This window comes from Mollisia scopiformis, assembly GCF_001500285.1.
Source record: "Mollisia scopiformis unplaced genomic scaffold LY89scaffold_31, whole genome shotgun sequence".
Lineage (NCBI taxonomy): Eukaryota > Fungi > Ascomycota > Leotiomycetes > Helotiales > Mollisiaceae > Mollisia > Mollisia scopiformis.
The window spans coordinates 682,146-701,553 of NW_017263611.1; the positions used below are offsets into that span (position 1 = coordinate 682,146).

Genomic DNA, 19,408 nt, shown 5'->3' on the forward strand with positions numbered 1-19,408 from the left:
GGATAAAGGAGCTGCACCAGGATGTTACACGAATTAATGTAGTTGAGGTGTTGAGGTGAACCTTCATCTTTGGTCATCCACAACGACAACAACGACAGACAACGACGTATAACGACAAATCTCGAGGTGATAACGCCACGCTCCCAGCCAGCACTTTCTCTGATGGATGCATCTTTTCACGATACTACCGAGCGATCCCTTATATTCACAAACCTGGACGCTCATTGGTTCGGATCGAGCCCCTTTCGGGGTATTGTTGTCACAGGGTCGTCTACCAAAGGGGTCGTCTAGCAAAGAGGATACCTCTGGCAGCAACGTTGGCCCATATGGGACAGGGTTTTAGAAAACTGCTTATGCCAAAGAAAGAATTCAAGAAGGAGTTTCATTGTATTGTGCATGGTAAACTAAAGGTCTTCAATTCAGCAACCACGTAATGAAACCTCTATTCTCAATGATTACTTAACAATCCCATTGTCCACATGTGTATTCGAGGCGAATGAACCATCAATCCAGGATATCTCGAGTCTTGTCCCACTCATCAGATCCGACGGCTGGCTTGGATTTTCGGCTAGATGGAGTTGAGTTCATGAAGCTGTCTTGTTGCTGGCTATTGTCCATAAACGAAGATTCGGGATCGTGATTGGAATCTCAGCCTGGGTTGCCAAACGACAAGTCGGTCATCTACTCAGTTGTCCGAACTAGTGGTAAAATTAGTATAATCCTTCGTAGAGATGTTCATGTCGAAAACTCACGCAGTGTCCAAGATGTCCAAGCTCTCTTCGGCGGTCTTTTCCTTGCGCTTAGACTCGAAGACAGTCGAAGTTCGGTGGACATTAGGATCAGTTGGAACCACCTTGGGCATTCGAAATGACACAAAGGTGTCGTTGGAGACTTTATGGGGTGAACAATGGCCACGCTGTTGGGGGGAACCAAGCGGGGGATCAGGATGTGTAGCAGCGGGTTGTCGAGTGCCAGAACCACGTTGAACGCGTTGGTTGGTATTCAACTGACCAGGTCCATAGCCACGACGAGCAACAGAGATGGTCAGGTCTACGGAAGGGGTCTCCGCGCTGACCATACTCGCGGTGAGCCCGACGGTCTGGTTTCGGAGGAGGCGTTGGTTCTCTCATCGTGATGACAATAGGTTACTGGCTCCTTTGCCTTTGATTAAGAGAAGAATTGAGGGAAGTTCGGCATCTGCTCGAAAGCAAAGGAAATTTTGGACCGTTGAACCGAAAGATACCCTCTGGGAAAGGAAATTTATTCTACCCGAAAATGGACCCTGCCTCACGTGCACGCGAGGCCGAGTCCGCTACATCAAGCCAATGTCTCTTTCGAATGCGGGTTTCGTTTGAGTTATATGTTTCCTAGTACTTACACGCGTTCGAGATAATACTTGGCGCGTCTCCTTACCAAATTGACTCTGATGCAAGCCTCAAGAAGCAGTATTAATTGTAGAACGAGGTTCTGTATATCACTCACATCGCAGGCTATGTCGAAGCTTGATCGCTGCCAATCTTATATTCTCTTGCTGACTTTAACATACAGAGGCTTCAAGCACGCCACTGCGGGAGAGAAATCGGCATCAAGAGACGCAGCTGGGTCCACAAGTTCAAGCTGAAAGAGATGTCAGCACTAGATACATAGCCTCCGCTTCCTTCACAAAGTCCGGATCGACACGGAAAAATATTCTTCATATCGATAAAAGGTGCAAATGAGACGGCCAAGCGGGAGGACACTTACACCAAAAGTTACAATGAGAGAAGAAATAACTTTCTTCATTTGCATCACCGCAATATGCTGTCCCAAACACGCTCTCCTTCCACGACTGAACCCCAAATGAGCAGATTCCATACTCCTCAAAGAATCCTCATCTGCCTCCAACCACCTCTCCGGTCTGAAGACCTCGGCATCTTCTCCGAAAGCAGTTGGATTCATATGGATCGCGGAAGGCATACAACCCACAGTTATACCCTCAGGAAAGAAGGTCCCAGCTATCGAGACGCCACCGGAAGGGACCTTGCGTTCCATTGGAAAGGTGGGAGTAGGGTAAACACGCATAGATTCTTTCAGGACTGCGTTCAAGTATGGAAGCTTGTTGACTTCAGCGAATGAAGGAGGCACCGACAATTTGGCTTCCACGATCTCGGCCCTGAGCTTACGCATGACCTCCGGGCTCTTCATGAGATTGAAGAGCCAAGCAGTCATTGTTGTAGCCGTCGTATCCCCTGCCCCTGAAATCGTGGACATGAGCAAGCCGACTATTCCTGTCATATCGAGCGTTTCGGGAGAATCGTGGCCAGCTTGTATGAATTTCTGGAGCAAATCCGAATGAGTTTTGTCTTCTGTGGTGTCTGCTCGACTTTTCAATAAGGACACTGCTTTGGCAGCCATACTGGATGGCGTCCTCTGGACTCTCATCGAGTAGGGATTTCTATACACCAATCTCTCCAAAGTTGGGATGGAAGACCACCAGCCCCAATGATTGAACCTGTCACGAATCAATTGGATGGTCCCTCCTACATCTGATTCAGATTCAAGACAGCCTAGGGTTTCGCCGAAAGAGACTCGGGTCGCGGAATCCATCGAGTAGAGAAGCATCATTTCGGACAAGTCAACCGTTTCGTGTCTTTCAAGAGCTTGCAGGAGGTCAGGGATCGTCTGGTCAATATAAACTTCGTAGTCCAAGACGGCTGCTGGTGTGAATGCCTTGGAAACAGATCGTCGCAAAGCCCCGTGCTTGGCTTCATCGGCAGTGCTTACTAGGGAAGCAACTTCTTTACCATTGGAGATCCCAACGAGGACTTTGTATGATTCCGCCTACACGAAATAATCAGTGATCGAACTAGGGTTTTGATACAGTACTCACTGTTACGAATCCAGCACGAGATCCGTATATTATACTGATAGCGCTAGGATCACTGATACTGACAGCGTCCACTCCATAACGAACGATCGGTCCGTGGATCTTATGCAACGTCAACAATTTCGAACGCAACTGTCCTCGATACTGATAATATGCTCGCCATAAATCAGAAGTACCAGCAAGCAAGGGTCCAGGGATAGAACAATACTTGTACCAATTCATGAACAGCTTGGCAAGAAGCAAGATCGCTACAGCGAGGAGAATGTTCTGAGCAGCCATATTTCATAAGAAGTCAAGAACAAAACAAGCATAAATATGGAAAGAATGCTCAAGAAATCAGGACCGACATCGACAAGAAAATGTACATTCTATGTATTAGATCTGTCTTGCAATTTATTGTTGTGAGGCCCGCATTGGCCCACTTAAGGTCATTCGCTTCGGTGGCCTAAAGTCTTACATGATACTGGAAATACCCCTCTACCAAACTGAAAAGCCTCCAGCTGCTCACGTAATTTCGCCAACACAGAGATCAATTGGCCCCTTCCCGATTCAAGGGCCAGGATAGGTCGGGACTTGCATGGACAAGCCTCGGATCAACTTTTTAAAAGGGAATGCAACCCGAACGCGTGTGATATCATCCAAAACCCCGCAATCTTCGTTAATTTTCAGCAAATTGGCCTCCTAAGGGTATCGAACGTCGAAAAGAAAAATCATCAAGCAAAAATGTGCTTGGTATCGTGGAAATACGTAAATACGGCATCACGAGGTTTGATCGCGATATTGTTATAAATGGAAATCCTGGCTCTATTCGTACATAATTCAGTCTTGGTTCGAATCAGAAACAGAATATTCGTTTGCGCGACTTTGGTTTGGCCTTCTTCAGGACACCATTTGGAGATGGCGTCTCTCGTGAGCCGGCTGGCTCCACGCTCTGAGGATTATGGAAGACGTCGTCGGGGTCGACCATGCTTTTGATTTGTTCCAGTCGAGGCAAATTTGTGCGCCAGTAAGCTAGAGGACCGTCTGGAAGTTCAGGGTCGACATATCCAGCGTAGGCTCCAAACTCGTCGCCTCCAGGAGTTCCGTCCTTCAGAAGCGTGTTGACGCCTCTGAGGAAATTCTTGGTTTTCTCTGCGACTTTACCTACACCGACAGCGTAAGACTGGAGGTAGAAAAGAGCATCGCGGTGTGCATATGCTGTCGCATCTTGTGCAATGTCATTTCTAGTTGTCAAGTTAGTAATCCTGCTTTATGATCTTCTAATTGCACGATGGGAATGGTACTTACACAGCGCCCCCTGCCAGATCGAAAATTATGAACCAGATCAGTGTCCCCTTTTCTACTTGGTCGAGGTAGCTGAACAGCGAGTCAATAACACTGTCTGGAATGAGATCGCAACCATTGAAAGTCATGGACTTCGTATACAAGGGACCAGACAGCCCTCCGCCGAGTAGCAAGGCTACTTCTTCGCCCCAGTGCGCTACAAGTCCCAACCAATCTCGGAAAACAATCGTCTTGGCTTTTTGATGTCCTGGAAATCTATCGTCCATCTCTAGGGCATCATATTCTTTCTTGGATCCGTAGTAAGTCCCAGATATGATCAACCCGACTTCAGTGATGATTGCCTCAGAAGCAAATTTGCGGCTGAGACTCGGATTGGCGACGAACTTTTGCCACGCTTTGAATACTACTCCCATGGAAGCATAGGTGCCGATTGTGAAAGAATACGAGAAGTGCACAGCTTCGCCAGGTTCTTTCTCCGTACGCAACACGAATTCCGTCACGACTCCAAAACTGGCACCTGCTCCCTTCACAGCCCAGAAGATGTCGGAATTCTGAGTTGCGGACGCCCGTTTGATCGATGAATCGGCAAGCACAACCTCAATCTCTTCAATGTGATCAAGAGCAGCGCCCCAGAGACGAGAACTTGGCCCGAGGCCTCCTATGGTTGCGTGTCCACCAAGACCAACTTGGGGACAGGTCCCATGAGCCATTGCACGATGTCCAGCATCATGCATCTTCTTGGTCAAATTTCCAAGTAGAGTTCCACCTCCAGCAGTGGCAATAAATGTTTCAGGATCCATTGAAAAATGCTGAAAATGTTTCAAGTCAATGACCACTGCACCATCGATCCCTCCCAGACCTATAATGATTAGCACTCAATTCTCATGCAATGATGGAAGTGCAGGTACAATAATTGGCATAGCTGTGTCCACCCGAGCGAGCTTGGACTTTCCGACCCGCATCGACAGCGCATTTAATCACTGCCGCTACCTGAGCAGCAGTCTTCGGATATACGACCGCAGCTGGTTTGACCGGATATGTCTGATTGTATAATTTGACATCTCTGAGTGCGTAGAAAGGATTTCCTGGAAAAGCGTACAGATCTCTATCTTTACCGAGAGCTCTTTTTATGGATCTGTCGAGGGTACTTTGCGAAGAACCCATAATGTCGAGAATGCGGGTGGAAAAAAAAATTTTTTGAGGGTATTCGGTGTGTCGAGGAAAGTCAGCCCTATCGAACCACCACGCTGGAACCTCGATTAATGGACTGGGCGCTCCGTCGAAACTCGAATGCGGTTTCTTTCAAATCGAAATTCTTCTCCAGAGATTCCCCAAGTCAATTGATCCAACGCTCCTTCGACAAGTGCCCTGACCTGATAGTCAATTGACTCACTGAAAATCCCTCCTAGCAATTACTTAATGTGCAAGAGAAGGAAAAAACATCGACCGACATCCTGCATCGCGACATGATGCTTCCGGGCCACCACGTCTTGACCGCCGGACGGTCCCTACGTGGCGGGCTGGTTGCCAACACATCATGTTTCTGACACGATGCCAATTGTATGCATGAACGGGAAACTTGTTTATTATTGGGACGTGCTGCGTCTGCGCGTCTGCAGATTGCATGAAATGGGACGAGGCTAGAATGTGGACTGGGACTGTGTTACCAGTCGATTAGGCCTCGTCTATCGGGACAACCTCGGGTCATCCTGCCCTACAAAGTCTCGAAGTTCACGCAGTCAATTAGCCAGCCACAGGGCGATCCTCGATCCTATCATCCAACATATGATGAAGAAAAAAGTTAGTTCAAGAGTGAGCTTAGGATATCTGGGCTACTGAAAGGCTATTTCAGGGATTCAGGGGAGTATTCTCCTCCAATGGTCATGATCACCGAGACAAGAGCAGAGCGATAAATGCGTTCCAGTTCTATTACAGCCCTCGAATAAAAGCTAATAATCTAGCCCTTTTGGTTAATTTGACAATCTATAGAGTCCACGAGTAGCCATCTAAAGAGCACAATTCTGCTAAGCTAAGTATATGAGTATCCTTTTGTCTCTGCTTCACAATTTCGATAGCTTGCCATCTCTCGCCAAGGTCTTGTGGCTGGCTGCGAAAGTATCGTTGGCAAGAGCGGCCAGCGTAGAAGCTTCCAATGCTAGAGCAAATGCAGCGACGGTCTCAGCAAATGCCCATTTCTTGCCTTCACCAGAGCATCCGATGAGATCCAGGGCTTCCTTCTGCGTCGCATATCCTGTACCACCACCAACTGTGCCGACCACTAAAGGAAGTTAGCATGGACTCGCAAAAGATGATGAGGAGTCGGCAAGCTACGAGATCCCTCAACGACCACATCGATGTATCGGAATTTCGGCTCCTCATGAAAAAGTCAATGCAGGGCAGGATTTATACTTACGAAGTGATGGGAAGAACAGGCTCAACGTGAGATCTCCAGTCTCGTCATCAACTTCAGCAGTAAGTTGCGACCATCCAGATTCGAGGACCGATGCTGCGTCTTGGCCACATGCGATGAACATGGCCGTAACCACATTTGCCGTATTGAGGCATTGTCCGAGATTTCCATTTCTCAAGCCACCTTCCTCAATTCGCGTGAGGACAGTCTTCAGACGCTTGGTCGAGGATCCCATGATCTTCAGGCTTGCATCATTCGTGATCGTGCTCCACGCCATGACCGAAACACCACGTGGTTCGTGAACAGATCCCCATGAGAGCTTCTTGTCCGAAGATATGTTTCCCTCGAGCTGGAAGTCGATCAATTCGACTGGTCGAGATTCGGAAGAGAGAAAATCGGTACAGGTAGCATGTGTTCCCAAGGTAACCATATTCTGTCCAGCGGCGTCTCCACAGGAGTACATGAACTTGACGTGTACACCAGTTCCAATAATGTGAGGAGTCAGGGACAGAAGAACGGCATGTCGACTTGTCTTTTCAGCGCTGACTTTGAACTCTCCTAGCAAGTCTGGGACACGGTGGTAGAACGCAACCGCTGCAGAGATGGTCGAGAATACAAATACTGGTACTCGAGATAGACCTTCTGTGAGTGCAGAGGTGGAAATGCCGCCACATGTCGAAAACAGCTTGCAGCCTCGGGAGCATGCAGCTACCAGCGTTGGTTCAACGGTCGCAAGAGGTCCATAGACTTCTTTGCATTTTTGATAGGTGCCGTTGATTGTCAATGGACCAGCAAGACCGACCGGAACTTGCGTGAAGCCAACATGGTTCTCGATCTTGATACCTTGAGAAGTCGTCAAGTCTCGGGAAATGTGCTTCAAGTTGGCGACTTGGGACGCGATACTTTCACGCTTCTTTGCAGCTGCGATGGCTGGATGAGATCCTTGGGGAAGAATAGCAGTGTCAGATCCTAAGAAGAAGTCACTATCTACCCTTATCTATCTGTCGGCAACATCTTAATGTCCTAGAGTCAGGGGTGACATACCAGCGACGAAGCTTTTCTTGTGGCGAGACAGCGCCGGTGTATCTTGTCTCGGAGTGGTGTCGAACTCGTCCAAAGCCATGATTTGTGAGTGGATTCGTGAGTGATGAGGCTTGTTGTTGAGCTGTCAAACTGAGACAAAATTTTCTTCGGAGGCGTTTCGGAGGGAAAGGTTCAAATACCTACCTACCTACTGTAGGTAGGTACTGAGTATTCTTCCATGTTGGGAAGGGTCAATGGAGTCCAGGAAATGTGGCGTCAACGTCTGGCTGACGCCCTCGTCGTTTCCTCCCTATCAGGTCTTGACATTCAAGCCACTCTACTTCAGCCTCGAGGCTCTGCCCAATCGACCCCAGCATGCATGCATGTGAATGCGAACCCTGCTGGCAACAGTGTATCGCGGTTCATCTCATTGAACCCTCATGCGAGCGATAGCGTGCCGCAATGGGGACAGTACGGTCGTTACAGCGACCATCGGAAGATTTGAAATATCGACCTCTTTCAACGACCCTCGTCAGCTCCTCTCAACTTGCGATAACCTTCATTTGGAATGCCACCCATGATGTGTGGCCAGAGAAATTATATTACCACGCTTCCAAAGATTCGAGACATTGTAAAATGGAATTATAGTAAGGGAGCCGGGCCCTGCCTTACTTCGCTCATAAGCTCAATTTCCATCCAAATTCAGCTTTAAATAAGGACGTCGCTATCAATTGGTACATATAGATCAAAATCATGGCAAAATACACTTCAAGCTAAGTTGGAGTAGAGAGAGCTCAAATTGAAAGAACGATGACCGTCGGAACGGAAAGCAGTCAAAAACCATCACGGAATTCCTGACATGTAGGGATGAGCAAAACCAGTTCAGCCAGCCCGGAAAGGAACATCTCACACTTCCGGGCTTGCTGACTCATGGGCAATATGGCATCACGTGAGGACCAGCTATCTCAGTCTGGCCCGTGCATTTGTCCAGTGACATACCCATCTCATTCAGCTTGTCCCACGTCTACCAGCTAACGTCTTCGAGGTACTGTGCTTTGTTTTGTCGCTGTGTCCTTATTTTTTCATCCAATTACACAATTGCAATTACAAACATCGTCACATTGTACAATTTAAGGTCCACGCAATGGTCGGTCATCTCTCGAAGGAGACTCGAAAACGGCAGTCTCAGCCCAATAGCCAGATTATACTGTCCCCCTTGCTGAGTTGAAGGGATTCGGAGACAATCTTTATCAACAACTCATTCAAAGCAACGTCGACCTCGACACTCTTGGGAAAGAGCAGTGATTGGCACCTTGTTCCTGACCTTTCTGTCTGACGATGTATTTCGGTTCGCGGCCAAGTGGCCAGAAGTCTAAAACCGCGAGTCACCAAGAGATTGGCTCTGCGCTGATTCGGCTGCCACACCTGGAACATGTCGAACTCTTCGACAGGAAAAGCTTGATTCGACTCCTTCTACGAGGTTGAGAAGGCGATTTCTTTCCTGGACTGACACAGATGGGTCTTGATTTGACGCGACACGCGAGGCTGAAGATGGTCAGACCGTTCCGAAATATAGTTATTGAACATGTCTTACAATTGTCTGTCGAAAAGCACTCCCCGAACCTGTCTACAGATATAACTTGGCACCACCATCCCCTTTGTCGTCCAGTCGTTGATTCCATTGTATTTTTATCCGGGAAAACATCACCCACGTTCGTTGACGATGAGGGTCCCTCTCTCTCCTAGGGCTGGCAGTTCTGCCTGCAGTCATTCATGCGTCTGCTACAACAGATTTCCTTCAGGATACCGATCCAGCACAATCTGGTTATCTGCCTAACCACAATATTTCTCCCGCCATTGCGAGTACTTTTGCATTGAATTGGAAAGTGGCATTCAATACCCTCGAAATGTTCTACGTAAGTCACCTCTCCTCGACCAGAGGTGCTTTCTGTTCGCTGTTTCACGGGCCATAAGGAAAGAAGTCGCTTGGTATCTCTACAACATCAGTCGTACAGCTGAAATGTGCGGAACAACGGAAATATACTGATTCATTGGTTCGGATATAGGCGAAACCCCTCGTTTGGACCCCGCCTGGCGGTCCTAACAAGCAAGTCATTGTGGTCTCCAACCAGAACAATATCAGAATTCTAGATGGCTTGACTGGCACTGTGATCAACCAAAGAACTCTTGATCCTCCTTTCCAATCCGTCGATACTGGCAATTGCGGAGACATTCCCAACACTGTCGGGATTACAGGTACCCCAATTATTGATCCTGCAACGGATATCATGTACTTGTTCTCCAAGGGCTACAAAGGAGGTAAGTACTCATGCAGAGACATGTAAACATTATTGACACAAAATGCAGCTGCTACTGGGCCCGCCGGTACTCTTCAGGGTAAGCTTTGTTTCGGCCTTTCTAGGCTTTCTTGAAGCTGACATAAACCAGGACAATACAAGTTCTATGCTATTCAACTTCCTGGCCTTACCGATGTCTTTCCTGCCATCATAATCGACGGTCACTATGCGGACAACGACCACACACGATATTTTGTTGGCGGCACAGTCCTCAATAGACAGGGCTTGGCGATGCTTGGCAATACTATCATTGGAGGTTTTGGTGGTCATTGCGATAATTTCAACTACACAGGAATGTTAGTTGCAGTCAGCAAGACTCCAGGAGTTGGTGTTACTAGCATTCAAGCTATGGAAGCTAGTCCCGGCGCACCTCAACCGCAAACACTTGACTATACTGTCTAAGGTGGAGGAAAAGCCGGTATCTGGCAGTCAGGCTTTGGAATTGCCGCGGATGTCACAAATAACAGAGTCTTTTTTGTCACTGGATATGTTAACCACGTCATTGCATGAATTCAGACCTCCCGAGCTCAAGATGGACCAATGTTTTGTGAAAGCGCAGTTTTCCCCGAAGTTTTGACTAATGTCTCCTAGAAACGGTGCCGGTGGAGCTGGTGATAACGGCAAGGGCATTTCAGCCAACGGCAAGATTCCGATTAGCACCCTTCAGCAAGCCACTGTCGATATGGGATTGTCTTCCTCTGGTGTCTTTGCGCAGAACGATTACTTTGAACCTTACGAATACGCATCGCTAGACGGTGGTGATACAGATTTTGGCTCTTCTGGAGCTGCTCTACTTTCGCCTTACTTTTCTGGTGGCGGTGTTTCTCAAGTTGTGGTTGCAGGGGGGAAAAGCGGAAAGATCTATTTCATGGATGCGAACAACCTTGGGGGTTTCGCCACTGGGGACTGGCGGTTCCGATGGAGGTGAGAGCCTGGAAACGCATCATACATCGAAAGTGCTAACGATGTCAAGTTCTTCAAACGATTACCAGCTCTAACAAACTCTTGAGTGGAGTTGCGAGTTACCCAGCGGAAGGAGGTTATGTATAGTTAGTACATCTCCCAATATGTTCTTCCTCCCTCTCACGTGATGTTTAGCTATTGTCCGACCTCCCAGGCTGGTGCTGGAGCGTATCTTTACGCGGACAAGTTCACAACTGGTGCCAATGGTGTCCCGCAATTCGTACTTGCCGGTCAATCTGCTATTCAATTTGCTGGTGTTGGAGCTCCAACTGTCACTAGTCTGAATGGGCAAACTGGTTCTGCGATTGTATGTCAATGCCGCTGGAAGTGACGATGAGAGATGATCGAGACTAATTGGAGAACAGGTATGGTTGGCAGACGTGAACAATGGCCTCGTTGCTTACAACGCAATCCCCGTTGACGGTGTTCTACAACCGATCAGCACCGTGAGTACAGGTCGATTGCAAAAATACCAACGTAAGAAGACTCAATCCCTTCCATCGCAATTCAAAGAGCTCATGATCTATACTAGGCCCTGCATTTGGTAATGCCAGAGTTTACACGACAGAGACCAACCAAATATATGGCATAGATGCATCCACAACTCCTGCAATCACATGCGCGTCTACCAGTGTCGGATTTGGCTCTGTCGTTGCTGGCCTTACAAAGGTCATCAACGTCAAGTGCACAGCTGGGCAGACGGCCTTGACAATGAATGGTTGCTCTACCAACCTTGATATCTTTCAATGCTCCGGTGTGCCAGCCACTTTAGCCGCTGGAGCGTCGTTCACCATGGCGGTTACACTTAACCTAACCTCGGCTGCCATTGAATTGACACGTACCGCTAACTGTATCGATGTTGCACCCGGAGCTGTTGCTGGGTCTTTGAGCCTTATGAAGCCCTCCGGGGTCATTCCGTATGCGAGTCTCCCGATGACTGCCACTGTCACAGCAACTGGAGGATACATAGACCTCAGCGCCGTACAAATCGACTTTAGCAGACTTTCAATTGGCACTTCGTCAACTGCGTCGCTACTTGTCAAGAATGATGGTGCTGGAGCCATGTCCTTCACTGGCTTTGCTTACCAAAATGCGTACGGAGCTCCGTATCAAAATGTGTCCACCTCTGGAAGCCCTGTTGTGGTTGGGAGCGGCTTTACCGCGATTGGATTGCCCGTTAATGGCGCAACCATTGCATCCAAGAGCAACATTACGATCTCCCTTACGTTCACGCCTACCGTGACGGGGTCTTCCGCCTCAATCCTCACTTTCTGGTCAAATGGTGGCTGGAAAGAGGTTATGCTTGTGGGGACAGCATCTGCATGCACTGTCTCTTGTTCTACACTGGTAAGTCTCCAAAACCTGCTTGCTACAAAGTCGGCACACCCAGGCTAGGGCGGAGATACATTTTACTCCTAATGTCTTCCTATAGTAGTGAAAACATATACTAACCAATTACAGTCCCAGAGTAGCTCTACGACTACGATATTATCTTCCTCCTCAAGTGCGATATCTAGCTCGATGTTGTCGTCTAGCTCAAGTGTCATAACAAGCTCTTTGACCTCTTCGTCCCTCTCGACTATAGCTTCTTCGACGATTCCTACCACACTCCTCTCCAACACCTTATCTACATCTGCGCTTTCCAGCACAAGTAGTTTGGTTGTCTCGAGCACTAGTAGCACACTCTCATCAACGTCCGGCCCCTCGTCCAATATCGCAACCACAACGTCTCTAACAACCCTCGCCACATCAGTCTCATCCTCGTCTGTCTCGAGCGCCACTGGGTATGCCTACATGGGATGTTTTGTAGATACAGCCAGTGCTCACGCCCTCCCACTCCTCCTCGCAAACAACTCGATCACTCCCCAAGTTTGCGAATCGCTGGTCTCGTCTCTCGCCATGAAGCCAACGCCGACAATTTACCCATTCTACTATGTCGAGTACCATCGAGAATGCTATGCTGGGAGCAGCTTCTCCTTTGGAACCCAACAGGTGACGAGCCTGTACGGCGCTCACGCTTGTACGGACGTATGCAGCGGCTCCATTGGGGCCACTTCGACAGGCACTGCATTCTGTGGTGGCTCACGTCAATTTAATCTTTATGCCACGAAATCTAGCGTGCCTTTCGTTGTCGCAACCACACAGAGCAAATGAGGGAGAGTTATGTTTAATGTATAATGTTAATTAGTTTTGTTGCTTTGCACGCCATGTTTTAATAGAAATTGCGCTGTCCGGGTTTAACATTTTCGCTGGGTGGCTACGCCGAGTCATTTTCTCAGCCTTCTGATCATTTTCGTCGCACTTCAGACCCCTTTCATCTGATTAAAGCGCACTGTTCCTTCTCAGCGTCAGGGAAACTGAGACAGACTTCTGATGCGAGAGCGATGTGACATTAGAATTGTCATCCCCTTGACGACCGGGCTGTCGGGTCTCGATTCTGGCCAGTGAATGTTGCACTCGGTACGGATCCGAGTGCTTGGCCTGTGCTTGGCCTGCTTCTCCTTGCCAATTTCCATCGCAACTCAATTAGTCTTTGCGAGATCCCTCATTTCAATGCTTCAGTCTGAAAGTTTGTTTGACCTTGTTTTGTTTTTTGTGGAGAAAAACTCAAACTGTTCTGGTGCGATGCTGGATTCCATCAACCAGATAATCGTGATGTGCAATTGGAAACTCGAGATGTCTTCGATGTGAAGCGAAGCGGGCCCCTGAACAAGGTTATCTGATCGCCTCAAACAAGATCGTTACCAAGATTGTGCGCAAGAGCGCGCTTACAACATCAAATAACAGACCGTCATCCGATGTTCTCATCTCATCATGGCGGTCATAACGGCCTCGTTTGTATGATCTGCGAACACAGGGGATTGCTGGAGATGAGCGGACAGGGCTCAGAAACTTTGTTCAGACGAATGCGCAGGAGTATTCCCTCTCGAATACGAAGCGCGGTGAAATGCGTGCGATATTTAAGATGCATTCCACCCACGGTGAGATATTCTTCTTCACCTCATCTTCATTCTCTTTCGATCACTTTACACATTCGTTCTAGTTCTGTGAACTTCACATTCATTACACTCCTTCTAAAAACTTATTGCATTCGGCCGGTCCACCATTTTATACCTTTCAATTCAATACTCCAACCTTCAAGTCTCTTCCATCTCATCATTCGAAATGTATACTCAAACTCTCCTCGTCGCCCTCTTGACCGCTGTTGTTGAGGCTCGGTAAGTAATTCAGATCTCCCGCAGGCTGGGATAGTGCTAATTCGAGAAAAGTTTTGGTCAAGAGCAAGGAAATGGAGCAATCGCTGCCATTGGTGCCTTGACGGACCTTGGAAGCCCTGGACAAGCCGCTACTCTTGCAGGAAACTCCATTCAGTTTTTGCTAGCTGCGGCCAATCCATGTGGCAGTAAGTCGCTTCAATTATACCCGAAGGTCGAAGCTAATAGTCGTCAGAGCTCACCCAGGCCGATAGTATCGTGTCCGAGTTGGGAACCAGTGATGCAGCTATTGCAGCAGCTCGTGGTCTTGTTGCCGCTGAGCAGAATTTCAACCCTTTCGTTGTCGACATTCCATCAATCTGTTCGGACCCCACTCTCCCTACCACGGCTGCGCTTCGCGGAGTCGTTCCTCTCATTGATCCTGCTGTCGGTGGAGAAGCCCTAGAGAACGCCAACTCCAACACCTCTATCATTACACCATTCAATGCAGATGGATTGAGTGTTGCTCAGGTTATGGTCGCTCAAGGATTCTCCAACCTCACCGCCGTCGCTCTTGACGGAACGAAACAAGCGGCATCTGCTCTCGGAACGTCTGCCTCGGCATCTTCGAACTCTACCTCCGTTGTCTCAAGTGCATCATCTAACTCCTCAGTCGCCTCTGTGAGCGTTGCAGCGAGTTCAAGCAGTGTCATTGCATGTGGAGCAGTCGCCACGACTTTTGTTACCATGACTGGCGCAGTAAGTCTAAATATGCAAAGAGATCACAGACTTGAACTAAACATCACTAGGCTGCCTCAACAACTGCTTCTTCCGCCGCAGAATCTACTGACACAGCAGCAGCCGCAGCCTCTTCCTCTACAGCCAGTGCAGGAACCTGTACTGGCTCGGGATCCACTCTTCTCTGCTCATCCCCCGCTGTTGGTGCCGGAGCAGTAACCAACGCAGTCACTGGCAACTTCGACGGTTTCGTCGCTTCAACAAACACCAGCCTTGACTTCGGCCTCTGCGTACCAACAATGAAGTTCGAAGCCGGTCTCGATGGACGAGCCACAACCGCCTTCACCTTCCAAGCCATCGACCCTCTCGTCAACAAGGGACAAGAGGAGGCTCTCAACCCTTCCATCATCACCAATAGAATCCACGATCAATTGACCAACGTCTGTGGTGCAAACCAAGCTGCTAAGGATGCTGCCGCCGCCGCGCAGACTATGATCGCTGCTCTTGGTACGCGTGATAACTCGACTGCCGATGCCTGGAACACGGCTTTGGGCTTTGCGGGCACGAATATCAACCCTGACAATGCCCCAGTTACTGGCTTGGTAGGTCACACATAGATTCAAGGAATCGAATATGTGAATCTAGCTCAAGGCGAGATGATATGCAGTGGATGAACATGGGGAGATTTCTATTTCGTCAATGTATATTACTTAGTGAGAATAAAGTGAACATATTACCAAATGGCTTGTTACCCTTCCACGAAACTTTATCCGAGAGTACTTTCACAATCCTTACTTACAGCTGACTGAGATCCTTCTTGAATTCATTATTCGCAGGGTAGTAGTTGCGTGACATGGGAAAAACCTTAGAACGCTCCTTCCCGAAATATCATATCTGATTTTCTGTTGCACGTCGCAATTTAAAAGACCCTTCCCCGTGGAAAATCAGCTGATTTTGTCTGTTATCTTACCTTGTATTTCGTTCCTTCCTCGTTCCCAGAAGCAGATCTCGTTGCACTTCGCGAAAGTTGATTTTCAGCGACCGATATTCAATGTGCTCGCCTAGGTAGCCTCTACGAGAATATGCATAGGGTCCCTTCCTCATTCATCTGCTAGTGGTGTTTGCCCGGCAAACATGTAAGATTACGCACCTTCAGTGTACCTGATCATATGTTAGCTTACAAGAAATATGGCGGCATGATGCTTCAACTTGAAAAGAGTGCACAGACAAAATTTATATAAAGATTCAATGTCCGTCAGTGATTTGGTACTTCAAAGCCACACAATTATTCTCCTCTTTAAGCTAAAGTAAACTAATAAAGTGGCAAGAAACTAATATAGGTATGATCAAAGGGGTACACTTTAGGATGGCGCATTCAGGCTCGCTCACATGTTTTGATTGTTGCTAATTTGACAATGCTCTTCGACCTCGGATATATACGCCTTGCTAACTCCTATGTATATCTAGACTTGACAGAAGCTGTTGAAATTGTCGTTTCACTCCGATTCCCAGATGCGGTCGGGCATCGATCACGTGACAGCAAGTCCCGTACCTGGCTACCTAGGTATTGCAAGTGATTTTATCTCGATGCTGGCAACAAAACAGATCGATTTCTATTGTATGGAATTGAAAGTTCGAGACAGCGAAGCTAATGCCATGGACATAACCCCTTCACACTGTGTGATGACGCAATTTAGCCGAAATCTTTATGGTACAGTACTTACAGTAAGCGAAAGAACAACCTAGGAAACTTCTTGGCTTCGACCAAACACTCCGACAATCTACTGCTTTCTTTCTTTTCTACATCCATGACTTCCGAGCAACCTCCCACCTCGGAAACAGATGGCGGCCCTCGAAAACGGAGAAGAATCCAATTAGCGTGCGGCACTTGCAGGAGCAGGAAAACGAAATGCGATGGTACACGCCCCATTTGTTCTCCATGTAGGACAAGAGGTGTTGAGGCGTCATGTTCTTATGACAACGCCACGTTACCGAGTCAGAGGTTTGTAATGAATCTATCTAGATTCATCCAAATCTCTCATAGTGAAGCCTATTCTGAGATAAAATAGATATGTCAGTGAACTACAGTCTCAAATCCGGACTTTAAAAAGTGGATCCTCACCTGGCAATGGTATTCCCGATTCATCTCGTCATATCACGGTAAGGAAGTCACTCCTTAGAAAACATTCAGACAGTGACAGACATGAACTGATCATCCATTGTTATAAGCAGGCAGATGAGCCAACCTCGTCGGACACTGCGCGCAGTCCAAATCAACACCTGAAGCTCTCAAATCCAGAGCCAGCTTTTGATGCTCTTGGAACAGCCACATCCCCTAGCTCCCATGCGGAAGTACGATACGGCAATTCGTCGACGATAGCTTTCTCGTCCAGTCTTCGCAAAGCGACCTGTGAGGGTCAACATTCCTCCGATTCATCCTTTGAAGGGAGAGATGGTGGAATACATGGCCTAGAAATCACTAAACAGCCTGATCAAGGCGCATTTCTATTGCCGCCGAGGCACATTGCGGACGACTTTCTCCGATGCTACTGGGAATTCATGCATCCTCTCTTCCCGATCTGGCATCGGCCCTCTTTTGATCGGTGGTATCAACGCATCTGGGAACCTCAAGATGCACCTGTCGATGATAATAATCTAGACCGTATGATTATGTATTCGACACTCAATGTGATGCTGGCTCTAGGGTGTCGGTTCAGCACGATCGTTCCGCCTCGGGACAGGATTGCTAGTGCTGATGACATCTACAAGCGCTCGAGAAAGCTTCTGACCTTCGATATTCTGGACTCTATGCACCTCACGCTTGTCCAGTTACTGCTTCTGATGGGTACATACCTTCAATCGGCGAGGCACGCGGATCGGTTCTGGAATGTGATAGGTCTCGCAATTCGTGTTGCTCAGGGTCTCGGTCTGCATACAGAGCAATCTCCTTCGGAGGTGAAGAGTCAGCGGGACAGTACGTCAAGGCACCATTGTTTTCCAAGACAATTTAGGAGGGGACTCCTCCTCTCGCGAGATCCCACCTCAACCTAGATATCTTCGTATAGCCTTCACTGACTTAGCAATAGTTGAAATGCGTCGCAGAGTCTGGCATACTTGTGTCTTACTGGATAGGTCCGTCCCGAGAAATTCTATTATCTTTCCTTCCTTCCTTCCTTCCATTCGGGGAACATTCAGATCTTGACTTCTAACAGGCTATCGGCGATGAGTTTTGGTTGCCCAACCATGGTAGCACAAGCAAAATCTAGCACAGCTATTCCTGCCATGATCGATGATGATTTCCTCTTGGAATATGGTATTGGTACTCAACCATCGCAGCTGCCATCTCGCATGGCATTGTTTGTCTATTCTCTGAGACTTTTCGATATCCTCGACGAAATACTAACCACGTGCTATCCTATTCGACCTTCGACGTCGAGTCAGCCAGACGACCAGCATACCCCTCACTTGATGAACGACATTCTACGCTTGAATGGAGCCTTGGATGTTCTATACGAAGACATTCCGAGCTATCTCAAGCCAGAAGATTCTGCACGTTCAGTCGACCCGCATCCAGAACATGTCACGCTTCAGAAAAATGTCTTCCGTTCTAGGTGCGTATTTTCAATATGCAGTTGTTGACTCGGTAGGTGCTGATGTGTTCATGTAGATTTCTCTACGTGAGGATCTTGCTCTTTCGGCCCATTCTTCTCAAGGAAGTACAACGAAAGAGGAAAGGTCGATCGAGACTTTCTGAAAGATTCAAGCCTACACTCCAAGAATCATTGGAGACAAGAAGTTGCACCTTGTGCATTGAGACCGCTCTGACGTTGGTTACGCACATTTCAGAGACCAAAGAGTCACTCTATGGTAGTTCAGCATGGCACAGTGTATACTGTGAGTATCCTATCACACCGAACAACAATAGAACTATACATCAGCACTGACTCCAAAAGTGACTTTTGCCGCAGCCATGATTCTGGTCGCTGGACGTCTCTGCGACTTCAACTCCTCGGAGATTTCTCAGGATTCGATAAAGAGATCTTGGAGTATAGCATTTGATATTCTGACGCATTACCAAGCTCAAGTCCCGGCTGCATCTCGAGCTTTCTCCGTTCTTGAAGCTTCGATACGGCAAAATGGCAAGTCTAATTTTACATCAACACAGTCGCAAATGCATGAGAAGGAGGTGCCTTCTTTCACTACCCAGATGAATGAGATACCAAATCATACACCGGAATTACTTTCAGCGCGCCAAACAGAAGCTACTTCTCCTGATTCTTTGGGTTCAACAAAATTGTCTCAGAATGCTGTTCTGCAACTGTATCCTGGTACAAATGCACCAATTCTTGATCAAAATTGTCCTCTTCCAGTCTCCGATACGGTCTCAGCACTTCCCTTCCAAGTGCACGGAATGGATAACTTCGGTCCAATCGATGACTTGTGGTTTACACAGAACTTTGTTGAGTCAAATTGGTTTGATGCTGCAAAGGATTGGGACCAAGGAGGACTTTTCTTTTGATTCTGTCGAGGTCTCCGAAATGACCTCTGCATGGCACTATCATAGGCTCTGTCG

At 47.9% G+C, this 19,408-nt stretch overlaps 6 protein-coding genes across 6 annotated transcripts; 3 read left to right on the top strand and 3 right to left on the bottom strand.

Moving 5' to 3' along the window:
* Positions 1-1,659: 1,659 nt before the first annotated feature.
* LY89DRAFT_658660 (cytochrome P450) lies at positions 1,660-3,145 on the bottom strand (the record flags this gene model as incomplete). Its single annotated transcript, XM_018212484.1, has 2 exons — positions 1,660-2,820; positions 2,861-3,145. 2 exons carry the CDS (start codon positions 3,143-3,145, stop codon positions 1,660-1,662), a joined length of 1,446 nt encoding a protein of 481 aa, XP_018063265.1.
* Positions 3,146-3,206: 61 nt separating this feature from the next.
* Positions 3,207-5,753, bottom strand: LY89DRAFT_788789 (FAD-binding domain-containing protein). Its single transcript, XM_018223193.1, has 3 exons — positions 5,059-5,753; positions 4,154-5,009; positions 3,207-4,089 (listed from the first exon to the last, which is right to left on the bottom strand). The coding sequence occupies exons 1-3, from the start codon at positions 5,312-5,314 to the stop codon at positions 3,702-3,704; spliced, it is 1,500 nt and encodes a 499-aa protein (XP_018063266.1). The 5' UTR covers positions 5,315-5,753; the 3' UTR covers positions 3,207-3,701.
* A 457-nt stretch (positions 5,754-6,210) lies between these two features.
* Positions 6,211-7,683, bottom strand: LY89DRAFT_701749 (hydroxymethylglutaryl-CoA reductase; the record flags this gene model as incomplete). The annotated part of the gene is made up of 3 exons (XM_018217218.1): positions 6,211-6,428; positions 6,564-7,448; positions 7,605-7,683. The coding sequence occupies 3 exons, from the start codon at positions 7,681-7,683 to the stop codon at positions 6,211-6,213; spliced, it is 1,182 nt and encodes a 393-aa protein (XP_018063267.1).
* Positions 7,684-9,490: 1,807 nt separating this feature from the next.
* Positions 9,491-13,057, top strand: LY89DRAFT_676796 (uncharacterized protein; the record flags this gene model as incomplete). Its single annotated transcript, XM_018213625.1, has 9 exons — positions 9,491-9,499; positions 9,650-9,902; positions 9,951-9,980; positions 10,032-10,236; positions 10,532-10,864; positions 11,039-11,210; positions 11,269-11,380; positions 11,436-12,250; positions 12,365-13,057. The coding sequence occupies 9 exons, from the start codon at positions 9,491-9,493 to the stop codon at positions 13,055-13,057; spliced, it is 2,622 nt and encodes an 873-aa protein (XP_018063268.1).
* An 832-nt stretch (positions 13,058-13,889) lies between these two features.
* On the top strand, positions 13,890-15,560 carry LY89DRAFT_629452 (uncharacterized protein). Its single transcript, XM_018211206.1, has 4 exons — positions 13,890-14,121; positions 14,173-14,306; positions 14,354-14,856; positions 14,907-15,560. The coding sequence occupies exons 1-4, from the start codon at positions 14,069-14,071 to the stop codon at positions 15,450-15,452; spliced, it is 1,236 nt and encodes a 411-aa protein (XP_018063269.1). The 5' UTR covers positions 13,890-14,068; the 3' UTR covers positions 15,453-15,560.
* Positions 15,561-16,643: 1,083 nt separating this feature from the next.
* On the top strand, positions 16,644-19,354 carry LY89DRAFT_599295 (uncharacterized protein; the record flags this gene model as incomplete). Its single annotated transcript, XM_018210084.1, has 6 exons — positions 16,644-16,878; positions 17,072-17,809; positions 17,922-17,967; positions 18,048-18,446; positions 18,503-18,729; positions 18,789-19,354. 6 exons carry the CDS (start codon positions 16,644-16,646, stop codon positions 19,352-19,354), a joined length of 2,211 nt encoding a protein of 736 aa, XP_018063270.1.
* Positions 19,355-19,408: the final 54 nt, after the last annotated feature.